This window comes from Ovis aries, chromosome 4, assembly GCF_016772045.2.
Source record: "Ovis aries strain OAR_USU_Benz2616 breed Rambouillet chromosome 4, ARS-UI_Ramb_v3.0, whole genome shotgun sequence".
In the NCBI taxonomy this organism is placed as follows: Eukaryota; Metazoa; Chordata; class Mammalia; order Artiodactyla; family Bovidae; genus Ovis; species Ovis aries.
Window position 1 is genome coordinate 65,565,109 of NC_056057.1, and position 18,747 is coordinate 65,583,855.

Genomic DNA, 18,747 nt, shown 5'->3' on the forward strand with positions numbered 1-18,747 from the left:
CAGAGAGGTATCCTTAAATAAATCAGTAAAAGTGAGCAGTGTTTTCCTGAGTTTTGTGAGTTGCTCTAGGAAATCTCAGAATCTTGACAGGGAACACGGGAACCCCTGAATTTGTAGCAAAGTTGGACAGAAATGCAGGTAGCCTGGGGACCTGGGACTGGTGTCTAAAGTAAGCGCATGTTGTAGGGCTGAGCCCTTAAACCTGCGGAGTATGAGGCTAACTCTGGGTAGCTAGTGTAGAATATGACTAAATTGTTAGATACCCAGTTGATGAGTGGGGAAAAACAAAACAACAGTGAATCTGTTATTTGCACTTAATGGGATTTATAAATCTTAAGGTGTAAATTCTACATGTTTTGAGTGCTGACTCAATACTCTGTATGCTCCCATTCAATATATCCAAAATAATCCACACACATACATACAATTCATGGCACAAAGGCTTAAGAGGAATTCTCTTGGAGGTTACCTGAGACTCTTACATAATACTCTGTTGAATCAAAACACAATTTAAACAATAAAGCCAATAAAACTAAGCAGAAAGTAAAGCCAGGTATATAGGCAGTCTCACTGGATAGTCTAGGGAGACCCACCAACAATGGCAGTCTACTGGAAGGGCTCTCCCCTGCAGCTGTGCTGTACAGGGTCTGCACACTGTATATGGCAGTCCTGAGTATATGTGAAAAATCACTGACAAAACACAAAGTACATCTCCAGAGACTAAGAAATATTTAGAATGATTATCATCCAGTAAGAGTACTATTATATAGTGAAAGTTCACAGCCCAAAATCTAAGTTAAATTTGGGGATCAAACAGGGTATCTGGTAAGGTATTAGCACAGACACTGTGTAACAAATGTATCTATTGCTCCCCTAAAAAGATAATATTAAATTAGTATATATTAATATATAATATGATATTGATATATATCCCCTAAAGGATAACATTGGAAGGACTGATGCTGAAGCTGAAACTCCAATACTTTGGCCACCTCATGCGAAGAGTTGACTCACTGGAAAAGACCCTGATGCTGGGAGGGACTGGGGGCAGGAGAAACGGACGACAGAGGATGAGATGGCTGGATGGCATTACCGACTCAATGGATATGAGTTTGGGTAAACTCCGGGAGGTGGTGATGGACAGGGAGGCCTGGCGTGCTGTGATTCATGGGGTCACAGAGTCGGACATGACTGAGCAACTGAACTGAAAGGATAACACTAAATATTAAATCACACATATTTCAAGTATCTTTTTATGTCAACAAACACTCATATGGCAAAATCTATTTTGATCTCAATTAGCAATAAAATTTTCACACTTAAATAACTATAAAAGAAGATAAGAGGAGGGAAAAAGAAGACAAAGGATGATTGCTAACAAGTGAAAACTGAATTGTTGTTTAGTCGCTAAAGTCAGAACCAGACATGGAATAACACACTGGTTCAAAATTGGGAAAGGAGTACATCAAGGCTATATTATTACCCTGCTTATTTAACTTATATGCAGAGCACATAATGTGAAATGTCAGGCTGGATGAAGCACAAGCTGGAATCAAGATTGCCAAGAAAAATAACAATAACCTCAGATATGTAGCGGAGAAGGCACTGGCAACCCACTCCAGTACTCTTGCCTGGAAACTCCCATGGATGGAGGAGTCTGGTGGGCTGCAGTAAATGGGGTCAGTAAGCCACACGACTGTGCAACTTCACTTTCACTTTCATCCATTGGAGAAGGAAATGGCAACCCACTCCAGTGTTCTTGCCTGGAGAATCCCAGGGACAGGGGAGCCTGGTGGGCTGCCGTCTATGGGGTCGCACAGAATTGGACACGACTGATGTGCCTTAGCAGCAGCAGCAGCAGATATGTAGATGACACCACGCTAACAGCAGAAAGCATAGAGGAATTAAAGAGTCTCTCGATGAAGGTGAAAGAGGAGAGTGAAAAAGCTGGCTTAAAACTCAACACTCAAAAAACTAAGATCATGCATCCAGTCCCATCACTTCATGGCAAATACACAAGGAAACAATGGAAACAGTGACACACTTTATTTTGGGGGGCTCCAAAATCACTGCAGACAGTGACTGCAGCCATGAAATTAAAAGACGCTTGTTCCTTGGAAGAAAAGCTATGACAAACCTAGACAGCATATTAAAAAGCAGAGAAATTACTTTGCTGACAAAGGTCCATATAGTCAAAGCTGTGGTTTTCAAGTAGTTATGCATGGATGAGAGAGATGGACAATAAGAAAGGCTGAGAGCTGAAGAACTGATGTCTTTGAACTGTGATGCTGGAGAAGACTCTTGAGAGTCCCTTGGACTCCAAGGAGATCAAACCAGTCAATCCCAAAGAAAATCAACCCTGAATATTCGTTGGCAGGACTAATGCTGAAGCTCCTTACTTTGGCCACCTGATGTGAGGAGCTGACTCATTAGAAAAGACCCTGATGCAGGGAAAGACTGAAGGCAAGAGGAGAAGGGGATGACAGAGGACGAGACAGTTGGATGGCATCACAGACTCAATGAACATGAGTTTGAGCAAACTCTGGGAGATGGTGAAGGATAGGGAAGCCTGGCGTGCTGCAGTCCATGGAGCCGCAGAGTCAGAAACGACTGATTGATTGAACAAGTTACTAAGTTATATCCAACTCTTTTGCAACCCCATGGACTGTAGCCAGGTTCCTTTGTCCATGGGATTTCCCAGGCAAGAATACTGGAGTAGGTTGCCATTTCCTTCTCCAGGGGATCTTCCCCACCCAGAGATCAAACCCACATCTCCTGCATTGGCAGGCAGATTCTTTTACTACTGAGAGACCAGGGAAGCCCGAAAGCTGAATAATAATTTTCTAACCACAAGGAATAAAAAGACAATTTTTCAAAATGCTAAATGAACTATGTAAAAAAACAGTGACATATGTTTACTCTCCAGGAATAATAAAAATTACCACCCTTTCCCATAGTTTTCAAGTCCAAATGGGGTCCTCTAGTCAGAGTCCATTTACTTTGTCTTCAGAAGTAAAAGGTTGGAAAAACACCAATGAATAACTACAAAACCAAAACAATAACATAGTGTCCTGATGTGAACTCTGAGTACTTCAAAAATACCCTTGTTCTCTAACAATGCAACCACTCCACTGTCAGAGACCCATAGAAGCCACAGTGCCAAACAGCACACCAACTAAACACATCCTTGGACTCCACCAATAAGGATACAAGGCTTACTGAGAGAAGGAGAGGACTTCATGAGATTCTGAACCAGCTGCTCCACTTCTCTGCTTCCTTTGTAAGCATCTCAGGGATTTGTTTTCCTAACAGTCAAAACATTGTAGGCACCAAGGCTCTGTCAGAATGTTTTTCACTTGAAATGCTGGACATAGAAATCAGGTCTTCTCTAAGTTATACTTTCCTTTGCAAATTTCTGGAAGATTCAATGCTAGAAAAGAACTGGCACTCTTCCTCATTATTCTCTAACAAAGTTGGCAGAGCTGAAATTACAAAGAGATATAAGGAATTCCATATACAAAGCCCCTGGAGAAGGAAATGGCAAGCCACTCCCATACTCTTGCCTGGGAAATCTCCTGGACAGAGGAGCCTGGCAGGCTACAGTCCACGGGGTCGCAAAGAGTCGGACACAACTTATCGACTAAACAATAACAATGGAAGATAGGAAGAGAAATTATTAAAAAAAATCTGGTGCAATGTTGAAGACTGATCTTCTGGATAAGATGATATAAATGGAACATTAATCTCTAAGCTATTGTGAATATATACTAAAATGACAAAAAATTATTTTCTTATAGGAAAAAAATTAGAAAACTTCTTAAGAAATGATTAAATCAATTTATTTTAATAAACTCTACCTTAGCAATCTGTTATACATAAATTTATTTTGAACAGTTCAATAAAAAATTTCAATTTCTGGGTGTGTACCATACCCACCAAATAGAACCTAACAAATTACTAACATCACCCGTGAAGGCTAGGGGAGCAGGAACAGGTTTCATTAACAACTCTGCAGTGATTCCCTTAATACATAGCTAGCAAACCTTGTGACAACAAGTTGGATTAAGAAAATACAAGTGCAGAGGGCTGTTTTCAAATCTAACTGAACACCCAAACAGTTTACCCTGAACTTGGACTTCTGACGATTTAATTACCTAGAACACTGCCGACCAGGAACAAGTGAGAAAAGCATCTATCAGCTTAACTAGCTATCATGAACCCCTGGATAAAAAGAGAATTCTTTAGGTCTTCTTTCAAAATTCATGACTAAGCCATTGTATTTCGTACATATTTAGTAGATATGCCCTTCCAGTCCACACAAAAAAAGAAGCAACATATGAGAAAGAAGGGAGGGTAAGCTGAAAACTACAGCGTTATGTTTCTGGTCGACACTGAGAAGTACCCTCTCTCGGACTGGTTATCAAAAGCCCCGCTGAGTCAGTGGCATGTGCGAATCACTCTATGTTAAAATAAACCCAGAATGCCATAGTATAATGGGTGACATTTGTGATGAAGACAGAATCCAGAGTAATTTAAATTGTGTTCAGGATATTCTGCTTCAAAGTCTATTTTAACAAGCTCACCATTAAAAAAAAAAAAAAAAGATGGCTTAAAATAGTCTCCATACTTACAAAAATGGTGCAATGTCACAATGATATTCTTTGCTGCACTATTTAAAATAGCAAAACACTGGAATGCCACTTAAGTGTCTAAAAAGGAGACCAGTTAAATAAAGATTTCAATAAAACACTTAGCTATTTTAAGATGCTAAAATTCAATACTTCTCAAAATGGAAGGTATTAATGGTATAAAGTTACATTTAAAAGGCAGGTCAAAAAACTTGTTTATAGTTTAATACAGTCCAGGAAAAAGTTATGTATATTCATTAAAAAATGGAGAAATACTTATCAAGGCAGACTTCTCTAGGATAAAGGATTCTCAGTGCCAGTTTTCTTTTTTCTCTATATTCTCACTTTTCTACCACAGTGAACACATATTACTTCTGAAAAGAAATGTCATTTCTTAAAACAGCTGAAATACTATTTTAAAAACTGTCCAAAAAATCAACTTAAATAACAGCCTCTAAAAATATCCTAGGACGAAAACAGTTTTTAATCTGATGTCATCTTAACCAAAGAATATAATAGGACCAGTCTTTTTAAAAATTATTCAGTAGGTAGGTCTTCATCTTCCTCTTATAGTGCCCATCCCTGCAATTTCCCCATATCTAGCAAAATCTGGGCTCAGCAAAGGATCTGCAATCACACTGATAACAAGGAGAAGACTACCCATGATATTACTTAGGTAACTTGTGAGTTACTGGGGATCAAGGACTTAAGGTAAAGAAAGAAATTTATATACTGTTAGGCTCTTAGGCACTGTCTAGCCACCTGCGGAGAATCTTAAGACAAAAGAATCTTCCTGATTTCTTGAAGGTTGACCCCCTGCCCCCCTATCCTGCTTAGCTGTGATGCCAAGGCCTAAAAGAAAACGTATTCCACTGCTACTAAGTGTTAATGTTGCAGCCCTGCAAAGTGAGAAAGTTTCATCATTTCAGCACAGAAAAAGCATGGCTAAAATCAAGGAGAAACCTCCACCAATACATAAAAATGCTATGGAGGGCCAGAAAACATAATCTCATTTCTGGAGTTTTTCTGCATAGCTAAAAAAAGAACAAAAAACAAACTTTAGATTTTATTCTTCCCTAACCTCTAATTCTCACAAAATTTGCTTTTACTGTCCCAAAGACCTATTTAATTACAACAAGAATTATAAATAAGATCTCCCCAATATTTCATTATTGTCACCGCAGGATCCCATCAACAGCAGGTGCCTAAACTGTGTATTTGTCAGCCAGCCTTCTGTCCCCAAAACCTGAAGTGAGTCAGGACTTGACACTATAACCCTAACATAAACCAAATGTCCCTCCAGAGCTCCTCAACCCACCCCTGAATTTACAATGCTACATCCTGCCACTCACAGATACTTTCCTATGATGAGCCCACTCAGTCCAACAGGAAAATACACTGTTCTCTTCACTGTATCTAGTTGCTTCATTCACTTATTCACTGCTGTAACTAGCGCAAGCGTGAGTTCTAGTTCTTTCACAATTCTACCTTTTAGAGAAGTACAGGCTGGTAAAACCAGTTTCTTCAAGAAAATTAAAACTGCTAGCTATGTGTATAAAACCATGAACTCTACCAGAATAGTGGCCAAAATTAAAGCAATAATTCCAACTTTTTCTGGTTTGGATTTTTTTTTTTTGGCTGTGCCATGCGGGATCCTTAGTTCCAGGTCCAGGGATTGAACCTGTGCCCTCTGCATTAGGTGCACAGAGTCTGAACACTGGACTCCCAGGGAAGTTCCTAATTCCAACCTTCTATGACATCATTTTTGGAAAATAACTATTCCCTACTAATTTGAGTGCTTAATAAAGTTCCACTCTAAGAAATGACCAGAAGATTTATTTGCTATACATTGATTATGTTATTTTGCCAAAATTATGGTGAATCTGACAAATTCGGTTTATATGTTTACTTCCACAAAGCAAATAAAGAACAAGCAAAACTCTGGAACACAGAATCTATAATAAGCAAACTACTACAGAGAAGTCTATAAATTACCTCATGTTAATGGGTCTAACTGCAGGTGAATTTTTAAGGAAGAAGAGTTCTTTACTAAGTGCTAAATTTTAAACAATTTCAGGGGAAGAGTCGGAATGAGTAAATTATTTTAAAACCATTTGAAATGTCATGGTAGTACCTTAGCTCACTTAAAATGTTCTAAATGTTAAGTATATCAATAAATGAGAACAAACACTAGAAACGAACATGTATCTATAGAAGAATCCACCCCCACGAATTAACCAACCAGAAGTGAGAAAATAATCAAATGATAACGTTAATAGATGTTGATTCTAATTTAAGAGGCATTTTTCATTTAAAATACATCTGAAGGCCTCAAAGGTGGAAAAATGTCAGAAACAAGATGAAGGAGTGAACATCTACATGCCTAGTTTGAGGACCTTCAACACAAACGGCTTTTCCTCTGGCCCATGTGAACGGACCTGACTTCTTTATCACAGCACTAGAGAGCACCTTTACAGCAGAATATAGCAGAAGAGTCTACAAAGACTTAGTACATTCCTCTAGAGAAAGTCACCATGTTCAACCCAGCACAATGCTACAAGGAGTTACTTTTTTAAATGAAGGTTTAACTTTGGCTCACTTGAATCTAAATATTATAAATTACAAGCAAGTATGGGAATTTTTTCTATGAATGATCTCAGTGCATTGAATGAACTGGTGCTCAACATGACCTGCAGCATTTTCAGTACTTGGAAGAGCAGTCTAACAAAGCACCCTCAAACAGCCTAAAACAATCCCAAACCAGCCACAGTTCAATGAGCCATGTACTTTTAATCCTTTACACAAGAAGGTAGCTGATTAATTCATCCTGAGGGAAACCTTATGTAATTAAAAAGTCTGAAACACCTGATATACCGATTAACAAAGAAAAGCAGTCTCTAGAACAGTCCTTCTGCCTAGGACTTAATGCATGTAACTTTACAGAACATCAAACATATCTGGATTTTTGAGAGATTAAGAAAGCAGAGTTGGATACATGTACCCCATAGTTCACTGTAGCACTATTTACAATAGCCAGGAGATGGAAGCAACCTGATGTCCAGTGACAGAGGAAAAGATAAAGATGTACATATACATATACAACGGAATATTATTCAACCATAAAAAAGAACTAAGTAATGCCATTTGCACCAACATGGATGGACCTAGAGATTGTCACACTGAGTGAAGTAACTCAGACTGAGAAAGATAGATATCATACGATATCACTTGCAAGTGGAACCTAAAAAAATGGTACAAATTAATTTATTTACAAAACAGAAATAGAGTCACGGATGCAGAAAACAAACTTATGGTTAGTAGGGGGAAAGGGAGGAAGGCTAAACTGGGAGATTGGGACCAACATATACACACTACTATATAAAAATAGATAATAAGGACCTATTTATAGCACAGGGAACTCTCCTCAACACTCTGTAATGATCTATATGGGAAAGAATCTAAAAAAAATAGTGGGATTTATGTGCAACTGATTCACTCGCTGTACATCAGAAACTAACACAACATTGTAAATCAACTATACTCCAATAAAAATTTGTTTAAGAAAGCAGAGTTGTAGGTCTTCTAGAATCATTTGCAAAAGTGAAGAACATCGTTTAAGAACTAATACAACGTATGTTTTGCCTATGTGTTCAGTCATGTCTGACTCTTTGTGACCCCATGGCTGTAGCCCATCAGGCTCCTTTGTCTATGGAATTTCCCAGGCAAGAATACTGGAGTGGGCTATCATTTCCTACCAACCCAGGGATTGAACCCTCATCTCTTGTGTCTCCTGCATTGGCAGGCAGATTCTTACCACTGCGCCACCTGGAAGAGCCAGTATGACTTATATTGGGATTTTTAGAACACTTTCTTGATATTTTATAAAAACTAAGACAAAAACGGGAGGAAAGTAGGGCAACCAAAAATTAGAAATGTAGTTGAACAAACTATTTTACCATCTTTTCCTATACTATTATACATCAACTGAACATCCTATTCCAGCTGGATGAACTTCCATAAATTTATACAAATTATGTCTCCAGCAAAAGTTTAATTCTTTTTGACTGCATTGACCTGTCAGTTTTATCAACCAACTCAGTGTGAGAGCCTTTTTATTAATTTGCTCTGCTGAGTGGAGTAGCTATTTAGCAGCCACTAGGAGGAGGCACGGAGAAGGCAATGGCACGCCACTCTAGTACTCTTGCCTGGAAAATCCCATGGACGGAGGAGCCTGGTAGGCTGCAGTCCATGGGGTCGCTAAGAGTTGCGCGACTTCACTTTCACTTTCCACTTTCATGCATTGGAGAAGGAAATGGCAACCCACTCCAGTGTTCTTGCCTAGAGAATCCTAGGGATGGGGTCACACAGAGTCGGACACGACTGAAGCGACTTAGCAGCAGCAGCAATCCCTAATTAGTATATATTTTTCATACGATAAATCATTTTTCCTTACTGGAAACATAAATTATATTACTTCTACCAATAAAACAGGAAGAACACATAATAATTAATCTTGACTTTAGATGACAGCAATGATTAAAAGAGTTTATTCTATTCCCTGCCAATATTTCCTTCTTTTTTGTCATTAAAAATTTCGTTTGTTTGTGAACGGGACCCACCCCTTACTTTTTCATAGAAGACTCCTACATGCCACGTGGCTCAGCTGAATGAACACACAGGGCGCCAAGGCAATTCTAAGTCTGACTCCAGCATAACCTTGGCAAGATCAGCTACTTCCTCTAAGTTTCAGTTGCTTCACCCATATCTGAGGTAAGCGGTGATCATCATCCTTAGATTTTTAATACTTTAAAACTTCATCTCTTTGATGTTAGTTGTCATACAACTAGATGAAGTTTTAAAATATTAAAAGTCTAAGGATGATGAACACTGCTTACAGGCTTCCTAGGTAGCCCAGTGGTAAAGAACTTGCCTGCCATGCAGGAAAGGCGGATTCTACCCCTGGCTGGGGAAGATGCCCTGGGTAGGAAATGGCAACCCACTCCAGTTATTCTTGCCTAGAGAATCCCCTGGACAGAGAAGCCTGGCAGGGCTACAGTCCATGGGATCAAAAGAGTCAGACACGACTGAGCACAAAGGCACTACTCACGTGCCATAGTACAGTTATCTCAAATATTTATTTTCTTACCTCCAAATATAAGGCTACATTTAAAAAAACATATACATTCCACTGCTGTTGCTCGGAATTTTCTAATACTACCCTGAAAAATGTCACGTCCTCCTTGGTAACTTTCTACGCCATTTTTACTTGAGGGACAAGGAATATATTTTTAAGTGAAGCTGTCTTTAAAACACACACATACACAACTACTTTCACTCCATCACTTTTCTGTCATTATCCTCTAATGAACTGAAATTTTGCCTATCAGTCTTCTAAAATATTACATTTTCTTTGAAATGCTATATTACCTAGCGGTAGCAATCAGCATTTTTAATACTTTAAGCATTTCAATTTACTGTTCATAGCACATTATGACATCACTGCCTTCCAATGTCTGCGCTCATTAAATATCCTTTACCTTTGTTCCCCTGCCTTCGATACATAGATTGCAGATGTCCTATTGTTCCCGTTCACCATTTCAGTGAAGAAGCTTAAAAATGACAGTATTTCCAAGTTTCTTTGCTCAGTAAATAACACTTCCCCTCACTGCAACTGAGCTGGAGAGTCTATCTCTCATCAAAAGGCAAGATCTGGACAAGACTAAATAGGAACTCGAAGGCCGAATGGGAAGGGGGGCGGAGTCAGTACATCAGCCCATCAGGGGTTCCAGGGCTTTCACAGATAAACAAAGGAAGTTGATTTTCCCACAGTGCCGCCTGTGCTTCGACCATCCTAAGGTACTCGTGTGGAAGCCCAGAGCTCATTACCTTCAAAACGCAGCCCAAGTGCTGATTTTTTTTCTAAGGGAATCCCACTAAAAGCAGACAACCAGAAAGTCAACGCAGACAGAGATGGATGAGGAAGAGTGGGCCGACCATCGATTACCTTCCTGTGACTCCACGGAAGAACCTAAATATCTACCTACCCCAACATACCGACACATAGCTCCTCCGCTGCTCAAGATACAATTTTCAGGGGGAGGGAAAAACAGGGAGCGTGTGGGGTGGGCTTCAGGTAGGGTGAGTGCGAGGATCAGGAGAGAGGAGTCAAGTTCAGGGGCGGAGGGCCGAGGGCACTGGAGGGTGGTCTGAGCCGAGCGGAACGGCGTGGGTGTCGGCAGCGCGCGAACGCCAGAACGGTCGGGGGCGGGCACAGGCTCCTTCCTCACCTGGCAGCCCTTCTTGTGATGAAAGCCGACCACCACGATGTGCAGGACGGGCCCCCGTGGGGGGCCATCGCCGCCCCGCCTGATCTCCATGGACGAACGCCGCGGGCCCGCACAACGATGACTTCAACCGCCGAGGGCGGCAAGCTCGGCGACCCCGCGATCCCCAGGAGGACGGCGAGAGGTGGATTTCAGGTGTCAGCGAGGGAGCCGCATGAGAGCCGCGCAAGGGGCCGGGAGGAGGCCGACGATCCTGCAGCTCTGCACCGCCCCCCCGGGCCGCGGCCGCGCTTCCCTCATCCGCTTCCGCTGTTTCCGGGCTGTCACCTGATGCCGGGGCCGCCGCGGGCGAGGCGGGACTGGGCAGGACCGGGAGGGACCTGACGGGGCTGGGCCTGATGGCGGGGCGGGGCCTGGGGAGCGGGGCGGGGGCGCTGGGTGGGCGGGGCCGAGGGCGGGGCCTGGTGGGGCTTCTGGGCACACCTGTCCCCAGTTCACCCCCTCTGTGTGTGACCTTTTCCCCCTTCCTCCTCTGTCCTTGCTTCTTCCTCCTTAAAATCTCCGCCCCTACCCATCTTTTCCGTCAGTTTTTTCCTACCTTTTTTCCCCTTCATTTTCCGTGTATCCAATTCTTCCACCTCCTTCCCTTCGCCTCTCTGGTCTGGAGTCTCTGCCCTTTATTCTTAAATTTTGATAATATGGAGACATATCGGTGCAGCTCTACGTCTGTGTATTCAACCTTTAAGTTACTTGCTTACCCAGAGTTTCTCTTTTGCTTCGTTCTGTGTTTTTTCCTTATTTAAATATTATGTATAAGAGTTTGTAAGCGTTTTAAGGCCTCATGCAGAATATCCTTGAAAATAAAGTAAGTTTACAGGGAAACCTGTAAAAATGATTATTCTAGTCCTGATATTTTAGTTTTTACTTTGTTGTGAAAGTGTTGGTTGCTCAGTCGTGTCAGACTCTTTGCGACCCCATAGACTGTAGCCCACCAGGCTCCTCTGTCCGTGAAATTATCCAGGCAAGAATACTCGAGTGGGTAGCCGTTCCCTTCTCCTGGTGATCTTCCCGACCCAGGGATTGAACCCAGGTCTCCTGCATTGCAGGCAGATTCTTAACTGTCTGAGCCACCAGGAAAGGCCAATTTAGTCCTGCTATTAAGAAAAAAATTTTTTTTCATTCTATCTTTCTGGGTTTACTACTCTGATCAGTACAAAATACATGCAGTCAGTTATCGTCAGAGGTTTTTATTTCCTTACTGATTGTTCTAGTTGAATTAAAAAAGAAACTATCTCATTTTATGTCAATTTAAAGTGAATAGTGGAAATACTAGCAGATTTAACAAGTCTTGTCCAGGGCAGTTTGAGGGTAGGTGCCTGCTTCAAATAGCGTTCACAATCATTGCAATAACTAGTTGTGAAGTTTATCATTACAAGTTGCCCATCTCTTAGTTTAGACAACCTTAATAGTTAATGTTTTCCACTCTGGCCTTAAAATTTAAGGAACTGCATTCTAATCTAAGTATGGCTGGGAAAAACTGTATAATGGCGGCTCAGATGGTAGATAATCTGCCTGCAATGCAGAAGACCTGGGTTCAATCCCTGGGTAGGGACCATACATTGGCGAAGGGAATGGCTACCCACTCCAGTATTTTTGTCTGGAGAATTCCATGGATAGAGGAGCCTTGAAGACTATTAAAGTTGGTGAGGTCTCCAAAGAGTTGGACAGGACTGAGTGACTTTAACTTCCATTTTCTTCTTATTAATAGAACATACTTTCTGTGATTCAGTAGAATTGTTTTAATGCTTAATAATACTGTCGAAAAACCAAGTTGTTGCTACTATTTCTTTTCTGTATTACAAAATTTTTGGTACTGACTCAGAACTGTGTGTGAAACTATAACATTCCCTGTATACAGAATATGTTACTGTTTTCTTCCATCTGCTTTGACATTTTCCACAATTAGCCTAGCTAAAATTGAAGTGAAATTGAACATTTTTTTTAAAAAAAGAAAAGTCAGGGCATCTTAGAACTCTGTATCTGTAGTGAATGCCAACTGTTTACTTCATTGTGCAGGAGACCCCAGTGATAGCAGTATAAAGTCTGTATCAGAACTTTCCTGGTGGTCCAGTGGCTCAATGCAGAGGGCCTGGGTTTGATCCCTGGTCAGGGAACTAGATCCTACATGCCACAGTTGAGTTTGTATGGCACATCTAAAGATCTCAAGTGCCACAGATAAGGCCCAGCACAGCCATACTCCCTCAAATCTGTTACATTTTGCATGCTAGGGTCTCCAACTAAGATGAAATTATTTATTCATAACCATTATTTGCTTAAATGTTTTAAAAATATGTCATTTAAAATAATGGCCTAAACAAAGAAGATATGTCACAGGGAAAATTGGGAGAGAAAGTAAGCAAGGGAATTTCTAAAATTTTTTCCATCTCTAATTATACAGACTGGTCCATTTAACAATTTAACAACTTTTACATTAGTTTTTAATGAGTTCTATTAATATAAAATACATTCATTAGCAAAATATTGTCTATAAGGACACGTTGAGGGAAAATAGGAATTTCTGCTTTATTTTAAAAAGTGTTGGAAAAAACAAGATTGGAAATAGCGATTTGAGATAATGAAATACTTCCTTAATATTATTTTGAAAGGAAACATTTGCTTGTATTTTATGATGAAATTTATCTCCAGGGAAAAAATTAGAAATGTCTTTCTGAACATACAGTACATTGAAGAGCTTCTTGTAATTATGTGTTATGATAAATTATAAGTTCTATTTTATGTCTGCTCCGTAAGTAAGAACCAGGAGAAAAACCCTGGAGACAGAGCTATGATATGTTTTCAAATTCATTTGGAATTGGCCCGTTGTTTCGTGTCTTGCCTCAGGAAAGAACTCAGTAGAATAAAAACACCTCTTCCTGCAATCCCCATTAACTACTGTGTAAACAATTGTATCTCCGTTTTCAGAGTATAAGACCTCCTTTATTCTTCATCAATAGTGCTGAATGTTAATTTGGTTTCTGTAATGGAAAGCAAGATATTGACTTAAAGCTTATTTTCTTGAATTTTAAACTCTATCAGGTAGCAACAATACCTTGAATTTGGTTCCTATTCACATTATGGTATGGTGAAAATGAAACAAGAATAGATATAGGAAAACAAATTTTTTTGGCATTACTTTGTCTTGCCAAAGAATGATGTGACGATTGACTAAGATCCCTGAAGTTAAAAGAGCACTTTTTGCTTTACATATTAAATTCCACGTGCTTTGTACATAATGCTTGCTAGTTGTCTTTCTCCCCCATTTATCCTTTAGCTCCTATAAGGGCAGAAGACGTTGTAGTTCTGTTCTTTACGCTGGTTATACTGAGCAAAATGCCAATGTTCAACTAAAGTATTTGTTCGATGAATGAATGATTGGTGCTTTGCAGCCATTGTGTGAATGAATGATGTCCTTCCTGGCCTTTCCTGCTTAAACTCTTTAGCTTTAAGCTCCTCAGATATAAACATAAAATAGACCAACGCAAAAAATTTGTTCGCTTTTTCTTTTCAAAACAGATGCGTAAAAGCAGCAAGGCTTCCTAAATGTGATGTTATTAACATAGAATGACATCTGGTGGTTGCCTGTTGGACTGTGGAAGAAATAGTGTATACAAAATGTATAGCAGACTCCTAGATATTACAAGATTAAAAAGGACAGTTCAGTTCTGTCACTGTTTTGTCCGACTCTTTGCGACCCCATGGACTGCAGCACACCAGGCTTCCCTGTCCATCACCAACTCCTGATAGTAGAAGATAGAAAACAATAGAAATGGAAAAAATTGAAAAAGTAGAATAGAAAAATAGAAAAAGAAAACGATAGTAGAAAATAGAAAACATACTTAAAATTTCCCCCTCGCCCAACAAACTTTATTAAAAATGCTAGTTGTGGGTTTTCAAATCATCAAACTTTTAAAAGAAGCGGTAGATTTTTTTTTTTAACGAAAATTGCAACACAATGAATCGGTGGCGGGAAAATCAAATTTATTGATTCTGGTCGAAGAAAGATCCTGGGTTGATATGAGACACACCTCGATAAGGGGAAATAAGACAGCACAAAGGCTTCCGTTTCGCAGGCTTCCGGATTAGAGAAATAACTTATTTATAAGACCGGAGATCTCTAAAGTCTCTTGGAAGTTTGGAGAGGCGAGTTATCTGTGGAGAACCTAGAACGCTCAGTGAACAGAAACACTTTCTAGAATCTCCCTGCAGGATAAAGAAGTGGCTGGATCTCCTCAATCGCACTCTCGGCCTCAGATTGGTCGAGCCTGCCTGGGCCGGAAAAAAGCGGAAGCGCGCTCTTTCAAACTCGCCGTTCCGACGTCGATAGAGGCAGGCCACTTCCGGCGTAGCCATGGCGGCTAACGCTACCACTAACCCGTCGCAGCTGCTTCCTCTAGGTAATCTTTGTCCTGTTGGGGAGCCGGGGCGGGGAGTTGAAAGTTAGGGTTGGGGCCGAAGAGCAAGGCAGTCCCTGACCGAGTGTTAGAAAAACGTAGCTTTCTCTGCAGCTCTCCTTTAGGCTCCAAGTCTCGGCGGCCTGAGGCCGCACAAGTCTCTCTGGCGTGGGGGAGTCTTCTTGAGGCAGGGGTTTTTGACTCCCCAAACCTTCACCGGAAAGGTTCAGTCTTGGTGAATGTGTCGTTGACCTTCTTTGTTGGGTGCTCGCCTTTATAATAGTAAGAGGCCCATTCCGCAACCGGGCTTTTAAACTACCCGGGTTATATCCTGTCTGGCTGGTTTCTGAGTGAGGCACTTGGGTCTGGAATGAGCCTTTAAAGAGGCCTCTGAAAACTAGCTCTTGTTACTCATTTATTCAGCAAGCAGTTACCGCGCCATCTGTGCACTAGACACTGTGATTGGGCACTGTTCAACAAATTTAAATCACGGCCATTACCTTCAGATAGCATACAAACCAGTGTAGGAAACAGGATACAGGGCAGACATAGACTTAATGACAAGGAGGAATCTCTGGTGAAGACAGTTCTGCCTTTTTTTTCCCCTTAATATTTTATATTTGAAGGGTTATCGGGTTAGTGGATGTGGCAGTTATTGTAAAGGTTTTTTTCCATCCTGGAACAAATTCTTCTGAATGACCAGTACATTTCAGGCATTGTCCACTGGGGATACACTGATGAGTAAAAACCACCTCTCAGCTCTCTTTCAGCTTAGAGTCAAGAGGGGCGTTCATATGTTAATCAGATAACTAAAATAGTATTAAACTACAACCATGATAAATTGCTACAAAGGAGGGTTAAATGAATAACAGGGAGGGAAAACTGTCCTTTTAATAGAATGACTGAACAGAGATATGTAACATAAGGTCTAAAGTTTTGGAGTGAATACTTTTCCTGGCTTATCTTTTCACCATATGCATGTAACAAGTGTCAGTAGGCATTCAAATATTTGTTAATGTTATGAATGGGCAAACTAATCTTCTCTCTCCCGCCCTTATCTGCAGAGCTTGTGGACAAGTGTATAGGATCAAGAATTCACATTGTGATGAAGAGTGATAAAGAGATTGTTGGCACACTTCTGGGATTTGATGACTTTGTCAGTATCCTTTTAAAAGGTGGTTGTATGGATTTTTCTTCAGATTTTTAAAAAAGAACTATAGACTATCAGTACTTACCGATTATTATAATAAAGTTTAATTTATTTTTTTGGAAATTGTGATAGTGTTTTAAGGGATTGTGGTACTGAAAGATGAAGTTCCTACCAATTGCACGCAGCTTGCATTTGAGCCATTGTATTCAATGTTATAATTAAAACTGAACAAAGAAATAAGCCAGAGTAAATTTAATTTGGTATGTTTATTTTCTTAACACCAAATTTCAGATATGGTATTGGAAGATGTCACTGAATTGTGAGTAGTGTTAAAAATTAAAGAATGGGTAGGGGGAATCTCTGTTTGATTTAAGGCAGTTTTAGTGCTGTTGAGTCAGTAAAAGGATGTAGGAGAGCACACTGCCTGTTTGAATTACTCTAAAGAGAGAAAGTTTACCTACTGATGTTAGTAAAATTGGATTGGAGGATTATTACCATAATTTAATTGTCACTAATTGCTAGGAAGTTAGTGGAGACAAAGGTTTAAGGTAAAAGATACTAAAAGCAGCCAGGGATCTTAGCGCTCAGATCAAATAAAGGAACTTATAATAAAAACATTTAATGTTTTAAATTAGTTACTCTAAAACTTATGTGTATATATATATATATAAACATTTTATTTCATATTTGATCTCCTTGGTAAGTTTCAGTTTTTTAGATGAAGATCTGCACTAGTGGATGTGGGTCTTAGGCCAGTCAGTCCACTCTCTTGCCTTTGGAGAATTGACATCACCATGGGGATAACCTTGTCTCTGGAAAGTGTACAGTTCATTTATATATAGTAACTAACCTTTTGGTGGATCAGAATGTTGGCTTTGATTATCACTCTTTATCCTGACTTTTTGAAAATCTTTTTGTTTAGTGAAATCACACCAGAAGGAAGAAGAATTACTAAATTAGATCAAATTTTGCTAAATGGAAATAATATAACAATGGTAAGACAGTGAAGGTCTTTTATTTAGATGTTAAGCCATCTTTGTGGGGCAGGGATTACAGAACTGACTTGATTGACTCAATGTTCTTGGCCCAGTGGTGCTTAGGGTGGGAAGGGAATGCTCTGCTGATCAGGATTCTGTGGCCAAACTGTTGAAGATGACATTAGGCCTAAGATTAGTTTGTTTATACCTTTTATCTTATGTATTTTTAAAATATTTATTTATTTTTTTATTTGGCTGCATTGGGTCTTAGTTGCATCACAGAAGATCTTTACTTAGTTGCAACATGTGGGATCCAGTTCCTTGACCAAGGATCAAACCTGGGCCCGCTGCATTGGGAGCATGGAGTCTTAATCATTGCACCACCAGTGAAGTCCCTGCTTGTGCTTTTTAATCATTTATTTTACCAAGAATTAACTGTTGAAACATTAAATCACTAAGTATTAATTGATACTGTTGGAATTGTAAACAGAGGTGACATGGGGAAAATGGGAATATGAGGGAGAGGCAAAGGCTGATCAATGACCAGTCAGTGAGCTCTCAGTAGGGGTTTTTAGATCATGTGGTACTAAGTTTTAAACTTTTTCCTCCTTTGCAGCTGGTTCCTGGAGGAGAAGGACCTGAAGTATGAATGCATTTCCTTGATATATGCTTAGGTTCTGTTTTCTTTTATAATGACAACAAAATAGAATTTTTTTTTAACCTTTTAATGTTTGTATTCTGTGAAGCCAAGTTTCCCGTTAAAGGGAAATGCTTTGAAGATGCATTGTAAATACCCATTTTTGTAAGTTAATCATGGTTATATTGGGAAAAGAACAGTTTGTTCTTTGAAGACAAAAATAAATGTGTTTTTGTTAACTGTCAGTTTATTCATTATACTGCAATAGCCAGTGAAACAAAGCTTGTAGTTAGTTTCACTCACTTTCCTGTCACTTTATGTTTGCGTTCTCATCTACATGACATTTGATTCTCAAACAAAAATTGTTCCAAACAAAATGATGAGCCTTGATTTTGAACAGGTACATTTAAAAAACTAGAAATGATTGTTTACAAAATTCATTTCAGACTGATGCTTTGAAATGATTTTTTTTTTTTTTTTTTTTAACTAAACTCAAGTTCATTAACTCCTGTTAAACAAGCAGCATACCCAGATAATGTATGGACATTGTAGAAATGTAAAGTGAAAAGAAAAATATTAATCACACTTTGTTGTATATCCTCTTAGACTTCAATATACTC

At 39.7% G+C, this 18,747-nt stretch overlaps 2 protein-coding genes across 4 annotated transcripts in view; one reads left to right on the forward strand and one right to left on the reverse strand.

The window, feature by feature from the left end:
- AVL9 (AVL9 cell migration associated) overlaps nucleotides 1-11,223 on the reverse strand; it is a 55,560-nt gene extending 44,337 nt beyond the window's left edge. For both annotated transcript variants that reach the window (XM_042249213.1, XM_004007917.5), the window contains exon 1: nucleotides 10,916-11,223. In XM_042249213.1, the coding sequence (XP_042105147.1) occupies nucleotides 10,916-11,005 (90 nt within the window). In that variant the 5' untranslated portion in view covers nucleotides 11,006-11,223. The remainder of the gene's footprint in view (nucleotides 1-10,915) is intronic.
- Nucleotides 11,224-15,300: 4,077 nt separating this feature from the next.
- On the forward strand, nucleotides 15,301-18,366 carry LSM5 (LSM5 homolog, U6 small nuclear RNA and mRNA degradation associated). 2 transcript variants are annotated; one of them, XM_004007918.4, is made up of 5 exons: nucleotides 15,301-15,366; nucleotides 16,428-16,523; nucleotides 16,805-16,832; nucleotides 17,436-17,508; nucleotides 18,107-18,366. In XM_004007918.4, exons 1-5 carry the CDS (start codon nucleotides 15,321-15,323, stop codon nucleotides 18,137-18,139), a joined length of 276 nt encoding a protein of 91 aa, XP_004007967.1. In that variant the 5' UTR covers nucleotides 15,301-15,320; the 3' UTR covers nucleotides 18,140-18,366. The 2 variants fall into 2 exon arrangements, with proteins under 2 accessions (XP_004007967.1, XP_012032237.1); XM_012176847.3 differs by lacking the exon at nucleotides 17,436-17,508.
- Nucleotides 18,367-18,747: the final 381 nt, after the last annotated feature.